Here is an 18703-nt window from a genome sequence, read left to right as displayed (position 1 = left end):
GGACATACTCTGGTAGGCACAGTAGCTGTTCTGAAGGAGCTGTCTGAGTTTCTGTCCAACCAAAGCAGAGCTGTGGAATTTTCCTGGTGTCACTCCCTTTGCTGGTACATTCAATGCAAATTCAGGACTGGCTCTGTGCGGCTTCGCGCAGTTTGCATAGCACACAGGTAATGTTGCTCCTCATAAAGCAGCCTGTAAGCAAGTTTTTAAGCCCCGGCAGGGAGTTTACAGACATTAACACTGATGACTATACTCAAACATGAGAAGCCTATCTGGTGAAAGCTCCTCATTAGTTTGGAAACAGGGTCCACCTGCATCACCTGACAGCGAGTTACAGCAGTTATTACCGGCCAAAATCCACCGCCACTGTCATCATCAAACCAGTAAGATATCAGCCTGCAAACATTTCTGCGGTGGCAGAGGCCAAAAAGATGACAGCAACCTGCTTTGGACCTCTCTGCGAGGAGACCTGACATGTCTGCAAGGAGGCTGCCCAAATACCTGTTGCCCTATCCTGTGCTTTCCCAAATCACAGAATCACAGAAACATCCATGCTGGCAAAGCCCCTCGGCAACACCGAGTCCAACCTGTAATCCTGCTCTACCAGATTCACCTTAAACCATCTCCAAACCACCTTAGACACATGCTGAGTTGGTGACTGCACCACCTCCCTGGGCACAGGGGCACTCTCTCAGGGAGAGGAACAGGTCCAGTGCCTGACCACTCTCTCTGTGAAAAACTTTTTCCTAATGTCCAGTCTAAACCTACCCAGGGGCAGCTTGAAGCCATTCCCCTTTGTTCTGTCTCAAATTATTTATCTGTGAGCAGAGACCAGCAGCAGCCTCTCCACAGTGTCCTTTCATGTAGTTGTAGACAGCAATGAGCTCTCCCTTCAGCCTTCTCTTTTTCAAACTAAACAGCCCCAAATCAGTTGTGTTTACGGCCAAAATCAGGTCAAGGAAAGCGGCGTGGATTAAAATCCGGATCGTGCCGCAGGTGACGGCCACAGCGGCTCCTTTTGCTCAGTTTTCAGCGAGTACTTGTAAGGCAACTTCAGAGCTGCTAGCGCTGCCCCGCTGCTCTCCCCTCAGGCGCCTCGGCAAGCAGGCAGCGTCCTACCCGCGCCGCCCCGGCGCGGCCCGGCTACCCCCTTCCCGTGCCCTGAGGCCAACACTGGGATAGTTTTGCTCGGATGCTTGTTTTAATTAGGTTTTTTCCTTTAAACTGTCATTAAAGCGCCGGCATTACAGGGGTAGGCGATGGCTCCCGTGTCCTGAGGGGAGCGAACGCAACGTCGAGCGGCGCAAGGGAAAGCGGCTGTGGACTTTCGGTGGGAAATGCGTGTGTCTGGCAAAAGGGCGCGTTATCGGGTGCCAGAACAGCGGACGCGAGCTGGCAGTGGCGGGCACGGGGAGGGCACAGTCGCCGGCCGCTCCTCCCGGCGCCCGGCAAAGCGCAAGATGGCGGCGGCGGCCGAGGGGAAAGTGCCGAAGGAGCCCGAAGCCACCGCCCCCCTCCCCTGCCCCGCCTACGTCACAATGCGCGTCACGGCCCCGCGCAGCTTCCCCCCGGCCCCCTCTGCCTCCCTTATCCCGTATTGGTCGCTGCGCTCGGGCTCCACAGCCAATCGGCGGGCGCGGCCGGCCGGCCCAGAGCGAGGCTGCCTCTTTCCCCCTCCCCTCCCCCGCCCGCGCCTTCCCTCGCTACCGGCACGTTCGGCCGGCGGCAGCCGGGGCCCAACGGGCAGCGCCGCCCCGCAGCAGCCCGGCACCCACAGCTCCTCTCACCGGCTTCTCGGCTCGGCGACGCGGGCCGCAGCCCGGCGGGCCTTAAAGGGGGCGGCGGGTTCGGCGGTCGGCAGCAGAGCCGGGAAGGGGGTGGGGGGGGATCCCGGCGGGCTCGAGCAGGGGCAGGGGCCCGGGAGGAGGCGGAGGAGCCGCGCTCTCTTCCACCTTCCCCTCCCGCCTCCGCCTCCCGCCATGGCCGACAACGAGAAACTGGACAACCAGCGGCTGAAGAACTTCAAGAACAAAGGCCGCGACCTGGAGGTAAACGGCGCAGCGCCTGGCGGGAGGGGCCGGCCGGCCATGGCGGCGGGAGGGGGGCCGCCGCCACCGCCGTGTGGCGTCTTTCCTAATCCGCCGGCGAGGGGCCCGCGGCGGGGCCGCGGCCTGCACTGCCCGCCCCGCCGAGAGGCGGGAGAGCCGCTCCCCGCCGCCCAGCGAGGGAAGGGAAGCCAGGAAGAAGGGGAGGCCGCGCTGTGGGGCCGGGCGCGGCCGGGCCGTTGGGCGCCGCGCGGAGGCGGGAGCGCCGCGGCTGAAGGGGGGCAACGGCCTCCGCCGCCCGTCCGGCCTGCAGCGCCGCCCCGGGGCTTCCCTACAGCCTCTACGCCGGTCTGGGGGCGCCCGTGGTGGCTTCCTCTCGGGGCAGGCCGACAGCGGCCTCGCGTTTAAGGTGCTGAACTGGGGTTCGGTCCAGTCTCTCGCTGGTGGAGGTGTTGCCTCGGGGCCTTACCGGCTAGGCCAGCAATCGTGTTTCCGTGCGGCGCTGCCTTCGTTTCTTGTTCTTTAATGATCACTCTTTGCGCTGAGTAGCCCCTAAAAGCCTGAGTCAAGGATTAGGGCCCAGCTGCGTGTGCTTCTGTGTGTCTCTAAGATGCCCAAGTGAATAAAGGAGTTACTGCTTGCGCTTTGTAGTAAAGGTAGTTATTTTAAAGGCCAAACGCTTTGCTTTAATGTTGCTGTTTCACTGCCCAGTTAGGTGGGTGTCGAAACAGTTGCGGCTCACAGTCTGTAGAGCCTCTAAACTTTTTGCTGGCTGCGTGCATTTGTTTGAACTGAGAAGGTGCAGAAACACAGCAGAAAAGGTAATTAGTAAATATTCGCACTGTAAAAATCAATCTTTTCCAGTAACGCTTAGACAGGAGTGCTGCTTGGGGAATCCCCTGCATCATAATGCTGTCAGTGCAGGATTCTTATCCAAAATTGAACTCTTGGCATTCTCATTTCTCTTTTTCACTGGCCTCAATATATACCCCCGTGTTTAGCATAATATTCTAATCTTTTACATGAAGACAGTTGTGCAGTATTTCTTCTAAAGTAAAAGATGTCTTCGTGTTGTCACTCATTAAAACATCTGCCAAGCTTCCCATTTGGATAATTCAGAAGTCATTAACGCCTCGATTTTTGTTTATTTTTTTTTTTTTAATCTTGTCCAGATATCTCGACGAAACAATTCATTACTCAGTTATCCACAGTGTCTGGCGATGCCAAAAATGTTGGAAGTGGAAATAATTACTGTGGTGATTGCTCTGTTTACTGACGAGGTTCTTAGCTTTGTTAGTAGCTGCTTGCCTTAGATGTTAACTTGGTTTTGTGGCGTTTTATTCTCGCCGAAGAGAGAACTGTACAAGCAAGGAAAGTTCAGAATAAAGGCCGTGGCATTGTAGCAAAAAAACCAAGGAAAACAGGGGTTGGAATTCACCTGTTTTCTCTCTTGGTTATTCATATTGAGTTTTGAGGTAAGTCAGCTAAACCAGGGAAGGTTCAATATGAACACGTGCGAGCAAACACGTGTGTGTATCGAGAAGCAGGTAATCTCTTCAGTGTGTGCTGGAGTTGCTGGTGCACTTAAATGGCCTCCTACATAGTCAAAAACCCACGGCTAGGCCGTGTTAAACTGGTAGATATTGACATTTATCCAGTAACTTGGTACCTAAAATAACTCCAGTGGATGGTTACTTTTCATACATCACCTCAGGCTTATGGCTATAATCCTGCTTGTTAACAGTTTTTTTCCATAGTGTGAGAGGTGTTGGTAATGTCCACTTTTAGCAAGGGTTCTGTGGGAGGCAACAGTTGCTAGTCTTGAGTTAGTTTTTGATTGCTTTGAGCAGAAAGGTAACTACTTCACTTAGGAAGCCAACTTCTGATCTTTATCTGCTTCCCTCCTCCCCCTTTTTTATCTCTGCTGAAATTGCGCATTTCGCTGTTGGTTTCTTCGACAAAACCGTGATCTTTTTCTCTTTCCCATGACATTTTACCTCCAGACAAATAATAAATTGCTCCAATTTGGGTGAATCCTGAATTAATAAATAATTCAGAGGCTGCGAAGGGTTGTTGCCTTGGTGCAACTCAATGCTACATGATTGCATGTTACTTAGATCAGTCCATCAACAGTTAGACTGCTTTCAGGTGCTGTCAGGTTGTACTTCCTTTCTGGGAAGTTACTATGTATCTTTAAAAACACAATTTCTTGCAACTTCTCTGAAGTGCTAAGCAGATGTTTAGCTTTTTTTGGATGCTTAATGAGTTGAAGGTGGACTTTAATTTCTCAGCCTAAATCAACGTGCTTCTAAAAATGCAGATTTTGGCCTTGAATAGGGTTGGGGGGAAAGTATCAAGGAAAAGGGGGGGGGGGGAGGGAAAGACAAACCAACTGCACACACAGAGCTGTTTTACATAAGATGCTTAGCAAAATTCCTTCATATGCTTAACTCTTGAGTAAACATGCATGCATGGACATGTTGTGATGTAAACAGTTGCAGCCATGTGTTTCAAGATGACAGATTGGTGATGATGCTGGGAATAGAGGCATTCATTGTGACCAAAAAGATAAACCACTGCCTTGGCCCTTTTTAAATTGCTGTTTCTTTTTTTTCCCTCTCTTACAGCACTACTCAAAGAAATAGTACAATGAACTTAATACCAGAAGTTTGTGTTGTGAGAGCAATAATTTGTAGCAAATGCTACCCAGAATGCTGTTTTTTTATAGTGCTGAAGATTTCTAGTCCAGTCAGTGCAGCATTCTGTTAAGGTCTTCCAAGATTTAAAAGCTGTTAGAGCTCTGTGTGTGGGGAAAGTAGTTTTGGTAGAGCACAGAAAGGAGCTAATCTTGCAGAGCTGCAGAAATTACAGCATTTTAACATCAAATCCAAAATCTTAAATAAAATTCTTACACAGAATTATGCAAAGTATTTAACTAGCTTTCTTAGTAGATAACTTTTATCATGTGTTTACAGTGAGGAACAGGTTCCATTTGTTTTTTTTCTTCCTGAAGAAGAAAGGATAAGCTGGGTTGGTTTGTTTTTTTCCTGTTTATTGTGGATATGGCAGTGATGAGCCCAGATTTTCTTACCAATGTTTATTTTTTGTTGCAGCACCATAAACCTTGAAACCAAAAACTAGATCTTATCTGTAAAAAGGCCAAGATAAGTGCAAACTCTTCACTGTGCCATAGGTAGACAACTTTATGAACAGTTTGGTTTTGAGTAATTGCATTTTATGTGTTTTAAGCCTGGAAGGTTTGAAGGGAAGGTTTGCGAAGGGGATTTCTATTTGCTTCACTTTGTTTTGCCAACTGATGGAATATTTTGTTTTCTGTTAGTGATTGTTGGCCTGCTACAGCACTCAAATTTGACTGGTTTTAGAGGTTTTGACTTGAACTAAAATCCCATGCATATTATATCTCTCCAACTGATGAATTTCTGTTGACCTTTTCTTCCCTGACTTGCCTGCCTTGCTGTGTGAGAGATTAAGACTTGCTTTAATAGTGCCAGCAGAGGAGAAGTTTCAGAGGTTATTTCTGCTGAGAGACACATGGTGTGAAATGATGAGCATATATCATGCAGACTACATCAAAACTGATTTTGGAGTAGCCATTGAACACAGGTGCTTTAAAATTGATGCTGTCAGCAGCATTTCCTGCACCTCTAATACTAACAATGTGTTTGAGAACACCAAGGAAGCTTCAGAAGGTTGAAAGAATGCTCTGGGACATACTGGATATCACAGGTAGAAGCTTTTCACACGGAATGGTTTGTGTGGGGTTTGAGTTATGGATGGACAAAGAGCAGGAATTTCACTCACTGGCTTAGTTTGAAATATGTACCTGTGAGCTGACTTGTAGTTCCATGGTGAAGCTCATACATTTTGTCATTTGAAGATCATACTGAGATATTTGTTTGTAAAAGGGATTTTATTTGACATGCACAGCTTCTGTGGGAGAAACTACATTGACAGCATGGGCAATGTCATATTGATTTTTAGTTATTTGTTTGTAACTGAGAGTCCCATTATAATTCTGAAGGAATACTTGCTGAGACCTCTTTTCTGGTGCTATCTTGTTGAGATTGTGTTGGCTGTGAAATCCTTTAGTGTTTTCATCAGTGATCTTGAGAGTAGGCTTCATTGCTCCACCTTGCAAATGAGCCAGGATTAGCATAAAAAGGCAATAATGCACAGAGAAGGGCCCAAGTCATGTAGAATCATTAAGGTTGGAAAAGACTTCAAGACTGAGTGCAACTGTTAACCCCACAGTGCCAGGTCACCACTAAATCATGTCCTTGTGCACCAAATCTCCATGGCTTTGAAACCCCTCTAGGGATGGGGACTTCAGCACTGCCCTGGGCAGCCTGGGCCAGGCCTTGACAGCCCTTTTGGAGAAAAAATTGTTCTTCATGTCCAGTCTAACCCTTTCCCTCCTCTGGTGTCAAGTTGAGGCTGTTTTGTCTCATCCAGTCACTTGATTCTTAGAAGAGACCAACCTCCACCTGGCTCTTACTTCCTATCACGGAGCTGTGGAGAACCAGAAAATCTCCCCTCATCATTCTCTCTAGGATGAACAACCTCAGCTCCCTCTTCTGCTCCTCACCAGACCTGTTCTCTGGATGCTTCATCAACTTCATTGTCTTTCTCTGAACACATTTATTAAACTGAAAGTGAGGCACATGAGCTTTTATCAAATCTAAATATGAATGTGCATGTGTCTCTAAAGGCTCTTTCCCATGTTTTGTAGTTCAATGCCTTTTAGGCCTGTGACAGATGGGTCAAAATTTCTTAGCTGTTGCTGCGCTGGATGCTCTGGGGTTGTAGACCTGTCTTCTCCAGCCGTGGTCTGCAGAGTAGCCAGTGAGTAAGCAGTTGTGAGTAAGGCCCTATCATGTGGTACTTTAAAAAGAAAACAGTTTAGAAGGTTATTCACAAAAACATTTGGAGCTAAGTAGCCTGTTTCTAGACATATGCACACCTCACTTGCTCTGCCTCTGGTTTCTGATGTGTGTTTTGAGTTACAGACCCAGGTTGGTGTGAAGTTGTAACTTTGTAGGAAGGAGAGATGGTTCAAGCAGCTCAGCACTAAAATGACTGTTGCACTTACGTTTCCACAACAGAAACAAGGTGCCTTCAGAAGCCAACTTCCACTGTTATTTGTCAGACCTTCTGGTTGGAGGTGTATAAACAGGGCTGCTTGAGTGAAGTAGAGCAGTAAAGCAGGCCACGTGCTCCTGAGTTTGAGGAACAATGTTCAGAGGAAGGAGTGGAAGAGGACTCAGAACGCATCAGCTGAGCACAAGCTCCAGGTATATGTGAGAGTGCTCAGAAGGGGTGAGCTGTTCTGAGTGCTGAGCTTAGAACATGCCTTTTGTTTCTGGCCATGTGAAAAAGCCTAGAATATAGCAGGATCCTGCAGGCATCAGCTAACACAAGATTTTAATGATGAGCTGAAGGGCTCAGTAATGACTAATGGTCAGAAAATAGCCCTTCTGCTAAAACTTCAGCTAAATATAATTGGGAAAAGAAGGATGGAGGGGTAGCAATCATAGGCTGACAGAAATAGACTTAATCATTTGATTTTCAGTGTAGCAAAAGGAGAAGAGGATCCAATGACTGAAAGAGCCATGTGAGTTCATCCTGAAGCACTGCATGCTTTGGAATCGGAGCACTTACCAAGGACCAAGAATTCTGGTTCTAGAAACTTTGGGTTGAGATTGCTTTCCTGCTCACTGTTGCGTTGGTGCTAGCTGAGAAGTCTGACAATCCAGTGAAATTGTAGAACAGAAGGCAAACTCTTAACTTTACAACCTCAGTTTCTGCCCTTGGAGCTGTTCTCCAACAGACAGCACAAGCTGATCTTGAGTGTGCTCTCCTTTGAGTTTCTCCAGACTCTTCTGTTTCTAGGCTGAGATGAGGCTGCTGTGAAGCTCCTTAGAGCTAACTTCAGTCGTTATTTGTTGTGTTGTGCTTTTTCTCTTCCTAGGAGGAAAAGCAGTGAAAGGTTAACCAGTAATAAGTAGTTTGTCCAACCAGCTACTTGTTTACACAGAAAATTATTTTAGTGGAGCCCTATTTTGGTAAATTTGCCTTAAGAATGACTTCATTGGTTGAAGGCTTTTGTGGGCCCAAGGTGTGCAGGTCCCACTCAGAAGCAAAACTAAGGGCTTGTCACCGTTGTCTGGAGGGAGAACGTTATTCTTGTTCCATCAGAGAGTTGATAGACTCTCAGGATTTATTTCATGTCTGCTCAGCTGCACATAAGTGTTTTTTTTTAAAGTAAAGAAGCAATTAGGGTTGCCTTTTTTTTTTGGTTTGTTTTCCTTGGCATATTCATTTTGGTCTCATTCCAGCCTGTATCTATCAAACACGTGCAGATGTGCTTGTCCTGGAGGTGTTAGCACCTGAGCTGGAGTAAATCTCATGTTGGGCTCACTTAGTAGTTACAATTATTACTTCTTGATATCTTTTACCTCTTAATAACCTCTTGTAGTTACTGTCTTAGGCTCTAAGGGGTATTTTATAGCTGGTGTTCCACCAATCCAGCTTTCTGCTCCTTGAAGATGCACATTTGATATTGTCCTTGGTTGGCAACAGCTTTTCTGTGACCAGCAATATCAGCATTGAAGTCTGGGGAAAATAATCTTTCCTGCAGTACAACTTTTCCATAGGTGTGCTTATTTTGTTAGCTGGTAGTAACAATTATGGATTGGAAAGGCTTTAATTAAGTCCTGTGAGACCATCAGGGGCTTGGTACAATTCTGCAGTCTCCTTACCAGAGATTTTCCTCATTTTCTGGGTTTTTGTGAGACCATCAGGGGCTTGGTACAATTCTGCAGTCTCCTTACCAGAGATTTTCCACATTTTCTGGATTTTTGTGAGACCATCAGGGGCTTGGTACAATTCTGCAGTCTCCTTACCAGAGATTTTCCTCATTTTCTGGATTTTTCAGCCAGGTTTTATGTTAATTCAGAGGATACCTAATGGACTAGAAGAGGACTAATAAAGATTCATTGTTAGAGTATCTGGTTTAGTTCTCCTGACTTCAGAGATTACACCTTCTGAGATCAGAGAATCATTTTGATTGGAAGAGACCTTTAAGATCATCCAGTCCAACAATTAATGCAACACTGCCAGGTCACCACAAAACTATAGCACTCAGCACCACCTCTCCATGGTTTTTAACCAGATTCTCATTATCATTTGAGGACTTCTGAATGTATTCGAAAAGCTCATTTAGCTTTAGAGAGCAAATCCCTAGCTCTGGAATGAAGTTTATCTGCATACTGTGTTGTTAGCTGTTGGCCTCACAGGATGTTAGGGTTTGGAAGGAAGATCATTGGGTCCAACCCCTCTGCCAGAGCAGGATCATGTAATCTAGTGCAGGTCACAAAGGAACACATCCAGACGTAGCTGGAAAGTCTCCAGAGTAGGAGACTCCATGACCTCTCCGGGCAGCCTGTGCCAGTGCTCTGGGACCCTTACAGTCAATAAGTTTTTCTTCATGTTGAGGTGGCATTTCCTGTGCTGAATTTCCATCCATTGCCCCTTGTCACAAGTGAACAGAGGCTGTCCCTGTCCCTTCCTTCCTGACCCACAGCCCTCAGATATTTATAGACATTGACCAGATCCCCTCTCACCTTTCTCTTCAGACTGAACAGCCTCTGGGTGCTCAGCCTCTTCTCGTCAGGCGGTGCAGCAGTCCCTTCAGCATCCTTGTAGTGCTCTCTTGGACTCTGGCCCTCTTCAACTGGGGAGCCCAGAACTGGGGAGCCCAGCCCTCTTCAACTGGGGAGCCCAGTATTCCAGGTGGGGCCTCACTAGAGGCAGAGTAGAGTGGGCAGAGAACCTCCCTCAATTTGCTGGACATACTCTGACTTTTTCTAGGTGTAAGACTGAAAATCTCAGAATATAAGCTGTGATAGTTTCACCTATTTAAATTTTGACTGACCAACTGAATGAACATTCTTGAAAGCTGCAGATCTTTCCTGAAAACATAGTGGGAGCCAGTTTGTAGTTATGGTGGCTCTTATCTGGTCATCCCAGGTGCTGCAGCTGCATTAGGCATGCTTGTGTGTGGCAAGCTGTGGTGTGGGAGTGCTGGGTTTCCCCCTCCTCTCTGTGTTCCTCATGATGAGCTGCATTTTAGTCCTCAAGGAATGAGAAGTTCTACCTCCAGAGCAGTGGGGAACTATCCTTTCTTTTCGACTTGCATCCTTTCCTGCTTTTTTTTTTCTCTTGTAACTCCTGAGAATGTAACTGTCTCATTCAGAACTGGAAATTCAATTCTGATGAACTGCACATTCCTTTTGATAAAAATAATTATGCTCTTGACAGTCAAGCTTTTAATCCTTGTCTTCAGAGCTGCTTCCTACTGCTGCTCAGAAGCTCCTGGAGCTGTTCATTTTCCTTGTATTCTCTGCTAGTCCTTTATACTCCAGGATTTCAAGCTTTTGCTGGGCTTGTGAATGGTTAAATCACAACTAAAATGCAATTCTTTGCAGTTTCTCTCTTCTCATTCACTGGAAAGTCCACTTTGTCTGTAGTGATTTTTTTCTATACATCGATTTTTTCCCCCCCCTATTTTCACTTTGCAGTAGTTAACCTATTTCTGTATATTTACAATTGGTTTCTTTCCTCGAATAGTCTCAATGTAGAGAAGATGACCGGAAAAAAACCCCTCTCTGTTAGTACAGTGCCAGGAGGTTTATGTGATTTTCTCTTATAAATGATATTTTTGTAGCAGTTTTGCTTACAAGGCCTCTTAATTTGAACTTCATAGAGCCATTCCACAGGGCACAGAGCTACTGCTGTTTCATCAAGTAATAGAAATGTGTGAAATATGTGATTTTACTCTAATATCTGGGAGAGAAAAGCAGCATTTTAGAGGTTTGGATGACGGAGAGTTCACTTTTTCTGTCTGTTGGTGCTACACTTAGATGAGAAACCTGATAGGAACCATTCAGAAAAGGGCCTGGTGGTGTTCTGATCTGTTCATTCTGACAAAAAATGATTACTGTAAGTTCTTTGTGTGTTACCAGTTGTGCTTTCCAGGCTCTGTTTCTCACCATGGCTGTGTGGTGATGGTTACCCCATAGTAACAGGTCTGGCAGTCAAGTGTCTCTGCCTGGGGAGTCACCTGGCTCACCCCACTGCTCCGAGCAAGAAAGAGATGCAAGTTTCTAATGAAAAACCTTGAATCAAGCCAAGGTTGTGAGTGCTGCGGCAAACTTAGTATGCTGCTGGTTTGCTGTGGTGGTTTATAAAGCTTTTGGTGCTGTTTTATTCACAGCTTCTTTCAGCACTGTTAAAAGAGATTTCTCCATTCCTGGAGTGCTGCGTCAGCTCTGGACCCCTCAGTGCAACGAGGGCAGGAATGGAGCTAGAGGAGGTCATAAAAATGATTCAAGGGCTGAGAGAGCTGGGCTTGTTCAGCCTGGAGAAGAGCAGACTCCAGGGAGACCTTCTGGTGGCCTTTTGGTGATGAAAGAGGCCAAGAAGAAAGCAGAGGACAGACTTTGAGCAGGGACTGTTGTGACCAGACAAGGAGGGGATGGTTTGCACTGCAGATTCAGACTGGAGGGAAGGGAGAAACTTTTGATGCTGAGTGTGGTGAGAGATTGAGGTTGTCCAGAGAGGTGGTAGGAGCTCCATCCCTGGAACCATTGCAGGTCAAGTTGTCTGGGGCTGTGAGCAACCTATTCTAGTTGGGGATGTCCCTGCTGAGTGCAGCGGAGTTGGTCTTGATGATCTGTAAAGATATTTTCAACCCCATCCATTCTCTGATTCCCCAATCCCATATACCCATTTTTCTTCATCATGAAGGCCTAGGAGACTACAGTGAAATAATCCAGACAGAAACAATCCAGTTACCTCTATTCCCTTTTGGATTTCTACTTTTATAATGAAAATTAAATCTCCTTTGTGCAAGTACAGTTTAAAGTGCAGGAACTTGAAATTAGTCGTGCAAGAACTTTTTTAATGACTTGGTCTTAATTCAGAACCTAATGTGCTTTGATCTCTATTCTTTTCAGACTATGAGAAGACAAAGAAATGAAGTTGTTGTGGAGCTGAGAAAGGTGAGAGAACTTCAGCTTTTTTTTTCCCAAATAGGATTTGGCTGTGTTGGTATTCCAGTAAAATTGAAGAGGTTTTAGTTGGAGGATTAAAAAATAATTAAATAGTGTTCTATGTTTTGTAGTCCACCAAAAGCATCTTTGCCTTTAAGTCTGTCAAGATACTTTGGTTTAGAAACAAGTAATGACAGGATGAGTAATGACAGGGTTTAAACTAGCAGAGGGGAGATTGAAACTGGATGTTAGGAAGAAGTTCTGTACAGTAAAGGTTATGAGACACTGGCCCAGGTTGGCCAGGGAGGTTGTGGCTGCTTCCTCCCTAGAGGTGTCCAAGGCCAGGTTGGATGAGGCCTTGAGCAACTCTTCTAGTGTGAAGTGTGCCTGCCTATAGTGGGGAGTTGGAACTGGATGAGCTTTGAGGTGCCTTCCAACCTAAGCCATTTTATGATTCTATAAGTTCTAAAGCTACCATACCATTGTTACTAGAAATTCCCTGATTTTTGTCCTAGAGAAACACAGAATTTTACTTGTAGTTGAAGGGAATGATTCTTGCTTCTCCAGCTAGGTTTCTAGTTGTAAAAACTTACACAAAGCATTGATTTTGCTTTGAAAAACCAGATGCTCCTGCTAATCTATAGACAAAAAGCTCTTTTTTTCACTCAAAACAGCAGTTCAGCACCCAAGTAAGAGTGGAAGAGAACTGCAGAACTAGCTCTTGAGAGATAAAAAAGCAATCATAACTTGAGTTATTTTCTTTTTGGGATGAAAAGTAAACTGGCCTCTGGGAATCGCCTTGTCTTGTTCTAAATGATGACAAATCGATTGTAGCATCAGTGGTGATGGATGTGTGCACATGAAACCTCTAGCAAAAGTAGTTACTGCCGTGGATAAATGTTTCTGGGAAGAAGAGATTCCCAGGGTATGCTGCTCTGTGCAGCCATTCCCAGCTTCTTCAAGGCTGAAAATGTTAACAGTAGCAATGAAAGCGTGCTTACGGTGCTTGTTTGAAACAGAAGCTTCTGTTCTTTGCTTAACGCCCCCTTCCTAAAGCAAGGCTTTAAAAGTATTAAATCCTTTTCTTTAAGAACAAAAGAGATGAGCATCTTCTAAAGAGGAGAAATGTTCCCCATGAAGATATCTGTGAAGATTCTGATATCGATGGCGACTTCAGAGTGGTAAGAACTAACTCTCCAGCATGGCTTTTTATGTCCTTTTTATTTCTGATTGCTAACTGCTTTTGTCGTCTTTTTTTTCCCCAGCAAAATACTTCTTTGGAGGCAATAGTACAGGTAAAAAAAAAAAAATCATTTAATTGTTCTAACATTCTTTGTTATGGTGACAAATGTACAGAGTCTAAATCCTCTCTTGTTTCAGAATGCCTCAAGTGACAACCAGGGTATACAGTTAAGCGCTGTGCAGGCAGCAAGGTAAGAACAGACTTTGCTCAGACTGTTTTATTCTTCATAATGCTCTGAAATCCAGAAATGTGTTCTATCTGAACTAGAAAATACCTCATTTACTGATTTTTCTGTAAAACATGGCATTTGATAAATAGAACTTTAGATCCAAATGCATGTATCTTTGAATTAGTCTTAGTGCGATGCTTGACGCTTCTCAAGAGTAAAAGATACAATTAACAGGACTATAAAGCCTTCAGCTTTAAATACATAGAGAACTGGAGTAGTCCTCCTAGTTTTGTCCTGGATCAGGACAATAATACCTTTTTCCTTTGAGAGGAATTCTCTAGTTGTGCATATTTGAGAAGGGATCCTAAATATGTGCATAAATCAAATATTTAACTGCTCTTTCATGAACTGCTGGGGGGGTTGTGGTTGTAGCAGAAAGCTTCTGCTCTCTTACCCTCTATGGTTGAGGGAGCTTGATTCAAGTGCGAGGGAAGACTTTCAGATCAGAACTGGAAGTCACTTGGATTTTTGGGAGTTCATGTGTTTGAAAATGATGATGACAAGAACAGTTTCTGTGTCCATTTCTATCAGATAAGTTGCCTTTGGGGAAAAACTTTAGCAAAGGGTAGCGATGCTACTTAGTACAGTTGATCTAAACCAGGTTAGGTTAATTTACACTGAATTAACCCTAATTTAAAATTCAATAGAAGTGGCCATGTGGGTTTCTTACAATTGTAATAATTGTTTAGCTTGGAAATTAATTTAAAATTAAAGTAGTGCAAATGATGTTACTGGAAAGGCATTAAAGTATATTTCAGAGGTAAAACAAATGCTTTTCAGTCTTTGTTGAGTCTCTACCATTCTTTGGACTGAAGCTGGAACAGGAAAAGAAAAATACTGCCCAGGTCTAACTCACAAAACATTCAACTGAAATATTAGAAAACTGATTCTAGTGCTGAAGAAAAAGCAAACCCCGAAGCAGAACAACAAAACAAATCACTCTAAAACTTGAAGGTTTTTGGATTCTTGTAGTAGAGTTCTCCACCTGTTTGAGCAGGTGGTGTGTGATTGTTTTCCCGGTGAACACAAAGCAGTATTAAGATTCTATAAGCTTGTAGATAAAATTTGTCTTCACTTCTTAAAGGAGTCTCCTTTACTTATTTGGAAGCCGAAAATTTACTTCGGATAGTTACCACTCTTCGTATAGTCTGGGTTCAGGTCTTCCCCATTGCTTATTTGCCTGAGGTTTTGTTTTGCAGCTCTGACTTTTCATCTCTTTCCTCTTCTTGTCCCTTTTGCACACCACTGACATCTCTCAGGGCAAAGCAGCAGTGGAAAGTTGATTTTTTTCCCCAGTCTTTCAAGTGTGTGAATAGGCTGGGATATGAGGAGGTGACTAGAATACTTCTTCCTACTGCCAGTAAAAGCTGGATGTAGCAGCCCATGATGTCCCTCCAAGATGCTTCCTTACTTCCTTCACTGCAGGAAAGTGAAGCTAAAGGGATTAATAATGGAACCAAATGGGTACACTTCTGTTCTTTGCAGTTAGCCTTTATGAGTCCTTGTTCTCTGACATATTCTTACAAAGAAGAAACAAGTCTCTGCCTTTCCTGTCAAAGCAGACAGGATCTGTTTATCTCCCTTGTTGGGCGGAGGAGGAAGAAGCTGCAGGAGGGTGTAACTGAGGAACTCTGATCTTCATTTTACTGACTGCTGATAAACTTCAAAAGCAGTCGAGAAGATAGGGCAGTGAATGGCATGGCCTGAGCTTCACTGTTGCAGTCACTTCGCTTTGGGGGGGTTAGTCATTTATAGCTGAAGTAGAGAAAACAAATCCTGCTTGGTCTTTGAGGCTGAGAGAGACAGTTCCCACCCTTCATGGCTTCCTATCCTGTGATTTGTTTGCTAACTGTTGTGTTTTCTCCTTTCCCAACAGAAAGCTGCTTTCCAGTGATCGCAACCCACCAATTGATGACCTAATAAAATCAGGAATATTACCTATTCTAGTGCACTGTCTTGAAAGAGATGACAAGTGAGTATTTCTGAAGCTCAAAATACTTCCATTATTGCAAGGGTTCTTGGTTTTTAGCTAATGGCCTCATGGTATCTGATTTGACAGCTGGTCTCGGCACAAGATCTGACTCGATGTAGCCTTGAGTGGCCTGATCACAGGATGTTAGGCGTTGGAAGGGAACTTCATGAATCATCCAGACCAACCTCCCTGCCAGAGTAGGACCATAGAATCTAGCACAGGTCACACAGGAACACAGCCAGATAGGGCTGGAAAGGCTCCAGAGAAGGAGACTCCACAACCTCTCTGGGCAGCCTGTGCCAGTGCTCTGAGATCCTTACAGTCAAGAAGTTCTTCCTTGTGTTGAGGTGGAACTTCTTGTGCTGCAGTTTCCATCCAGTGCCCCTTGTCCTATCTCAGGGCACAAGTGAGCAAAGGCTGTCCCTTCCCTCCTGACCCTCAGCCCTCAGATACTGATAGGCTTTGGTTAGATCCCATCTCTATCTTCTCTTCAGCAGACCAAACAGCCCCAGGTCCCTCTGCCTCTCCTCAGAGCAGTGCTGCAGCCCCTTAATCATGTAGCTCTGCCTTGGACTCTCTCTAGCATGTCCCTGTCCCTCCTGAACTGGGGAGTGCAGAACTGGATGCAGTATCTCTGACTAGGGCAGAGTAGAGGAGAACCTCCCTCCATCTGCTGCCCACATTCCTCTTCATGCCCCCGGGCTCCCATTTGCCTTCTTGCCCACCAGGGCACATTGCTGTCCCATGCAGAACCTGCTGTCCAGCAGCACTCGCAGGTCTTTCTCCCCAGGGTTGCTCTCCAGCAGATCATCTCCCAACCTGTACTGGTGCAGTTTATTCTTCCTTCCCAGGTGCAGGGCTCTGCCCTTATCCTTGCTGAACCTCATTAGATTCCTCTCCACCCAACTCTGTCTGCCCAAGTCTCTGAATGGCCTCACAGGCTCCAGGTGTCTCAACCAAGCCTCCCAGTATCATCAGCAAACATGCTGATCTAGTTGGAGGTGTCCCTGCTGGCTGCAGAGTGGTTGGATAAGATGACCTTTGAGGATTTCTTCCAACCCAATGCAATCTGTGAATCTTAACCATCTTTTCTTTTTCCCTTTGCAGTCCTTCCTTACAGTTTGAAGCTGCCTGGGCTTTGACAAACATTGCCTCTGGAACCTCTGAACAAACACAGGCCGTAGTTCAATCCAGTAAGTGCCCCATTGTCTGGTAAAGCACTCTAGCTTCCACCAGAATGACTCATCTAAATGATACTGTAAAGAGCATCCACACTCCTGCTCCTCTGTCTCAAGCATGCTCACCAATCCACACACATCTTAGGGCTGGCCTTTCCTGCGATAGCCAGGTTGAAATTGAGTTGTCAATCACAGGCACGTCGCTGAAGGACCTGCCCATGAAGTCTCCTGCCAGATGTTCTACCTCTTCTCTGGCAAGCAGCATCAGTTGAAGAGCACACCTGCTTTTCCTCTTCATTTTCTCTGATTTTAAATTCAATTGGGTTTCCTAATGGTGAGTAGTCTCTTCTGGAAACTCAACCTATTTCAGCAAAGTTGATATCTGCTGCTTTCCAGTTTTCAAACTCAAAACCAACAGAAACAAACCCAAACAGCAACAAAAACTTGAAACAAAACCAAACAAAACCCTAAAAAGTACCTCCCATGGAGGGATTTCCTGTTTGTTGTGAGGAAAAGATGTGGACTAAATCCAGAAGGTGCCTGACATAGAGCTCTTTTCCAAACTCAAGCTGAAGAACACACACTGTCCTTTGTATCTTGAGGGATCTGAAGCAAGGTATTGTTGTTGGACTTGGAATGCAAGCTGCTGAGCACAGCAGACTTTCTTCTAAGCTGTCCTAAGTTGCAGTTGTACTTCTGTTGGTAAAGCAGAACTGAACGGGACTTGCTGCAGGCTTTTGGAATTGAGTGATAGAACAGCAGAGCTCCTTGAGCAACCATGGAGGAATCAGTCCTACAGTAAAGCTCAAGTGAAATTCCCAACAGACTGAGGTTACTTGAGAATACAGCAGCTTTGATAGCTGAGCTCAGTGTTGTATTGCACTGCATGCTGCTGATACCACTGAGGGTGGTAAGACAGAATTTGGATCCTTCTTTGTGTTCCCCCCATCGCAACCATAATACAGTGACCTCTTAGAGCTACTTGCAACTTTGATCCAATGTAGTAAATGCAGTTTCCAAGATGTGGTGGTGTCCATCTGTTGCAATCTCAGTGTTTGTTACATGGAGCATAGCATACAGATATATTTGTTTTCTTTCTACAAGGAGGACACTGAGGGGATGGAGAGTGTCCAGAGAAGGGCAACAATGCTGAGGAAGGGTCTGGAGAACAGGGCTGGTGAGGAGCACCTGAGGGACCTGGGGCTGTTTAGTCTGGAAAAAAGGAGGCTGAGGGGGAGACCTCATTGCTCTCTACAGCATGCTGAAAGGAGGCTGGAGCCAGGTGGGCTTGGTCTGTCCTCCCAAAGAACAAGTGATAGTATGATAAAACCACCTCAAGTTGCGCCAGGGAGATTTAGGTAGGACACGAGGAACAATTTCTTCCCCAAAAGGGTTGTCAAGGCCTGGACCCAACTGCTGTGATGGAGTCTCTATCCCTGAAGAGGTTTCAAAGCTGTGGAGCTGTGATGCTGAAGGCCATGATTTAGAGGTGGTCTGGCAGTTCTGGGTTAATGCTTGGACTGGATGATCCTAAAGATCTCTTCCAACCAAAATGATTCTGTGACTCCATATAAACAAGCACCTTCGTGCTGGGTTTGTAGAGCTAAAGATCAGTATCTAAACCTGGTGCCTGCAGAATGTGTTTGAAACTTTGGCTTAGTTTTAGTTCTAAATCCTGGGAACATTCTTCTGTCTCACACCAACACAAAATGGAAGAGTTGCTGTCTTGGTGACAGCTGTGGAGTTTGTGTTGACTTTTTAACCCCTTTCCTACAGCTGCTTCTTTACCCACACAGTGGTAGCAGCATCTCAAATAATCTTTTCTGCAGCAGTCAGGTTGTGATGTGTTAGATCTCGGGTCTCAAATTGAGCACACTCAAAGCTTAATGTTGTAAAAAGTTGGTATCACACGATCACAGGGCTGGTTCTTACCTTGTGGTTGCTTCTGATGGGGAACTTAGGA

General features: G+C 45.4%; 1 protein-coding gene across 1 annotated transcript in view; it reads left to right on the top strand.

The window, feature by feature from the left end:
• The first annotated feature begins 1645 nt into the window (after nucleotides 1-1645).
• KPNA4 (karyopherin subunit alpha 4) overlaps nucleotides 1646-18703 on the top strand; it is a 31534-nt gene continuing 14476 nt past the window's right edge. The window contains exons 1-7 of the mRNA XM_064152950.1: nucleotides 1646-2048; nucleotides 12083-12127; nucleotides 13210-13299; nucleotides 13384-13413; nucleotides 13499-13551; nucleotides 15467-15562; nucleotides 16670-16755. Of these exons, the coding sequence (XP_064009020.1) occupies nucleotides 1980-2048; nucleotides 12083-12127; nucleotides 13210-13299; nucleotides 13384-13413; nucleotides 13499-13551; nucleotides 15467-15562; nucleotides 16670-16755 (469 nt within the window). The 5' untranslated portion in view covers nucleotides 1646-1979. The remainder of the gene's footprint in view (nucleotides 2049-12082; nucleotides 12128-13209; nucleotides 13300-13383; nucleotides 13414-13498; nucleotides 13552-15466; nucleotides 15563-16669; nucleotides 16756-18703) is intronic.

Source organism: Pogoniulus pusillus, chromosome 13 (assembly GCF_015220805.1).
Source record: "Pogoniulus pusillus isolate bPogPus1 chromosome 13, bPogPus1.pri, whole genome shotgun sequence".
Classification (NCBI taxonomy): domain Eukaryota; kingdom Metazoa; phylum Chordata; class Aves; order Piciformes; family Lybiidae; genus Pogoniulus; species Pogoniulus pusillus.
This window is presented reverse-complemented; position numbering and strand designations above follow the sequence as displayed.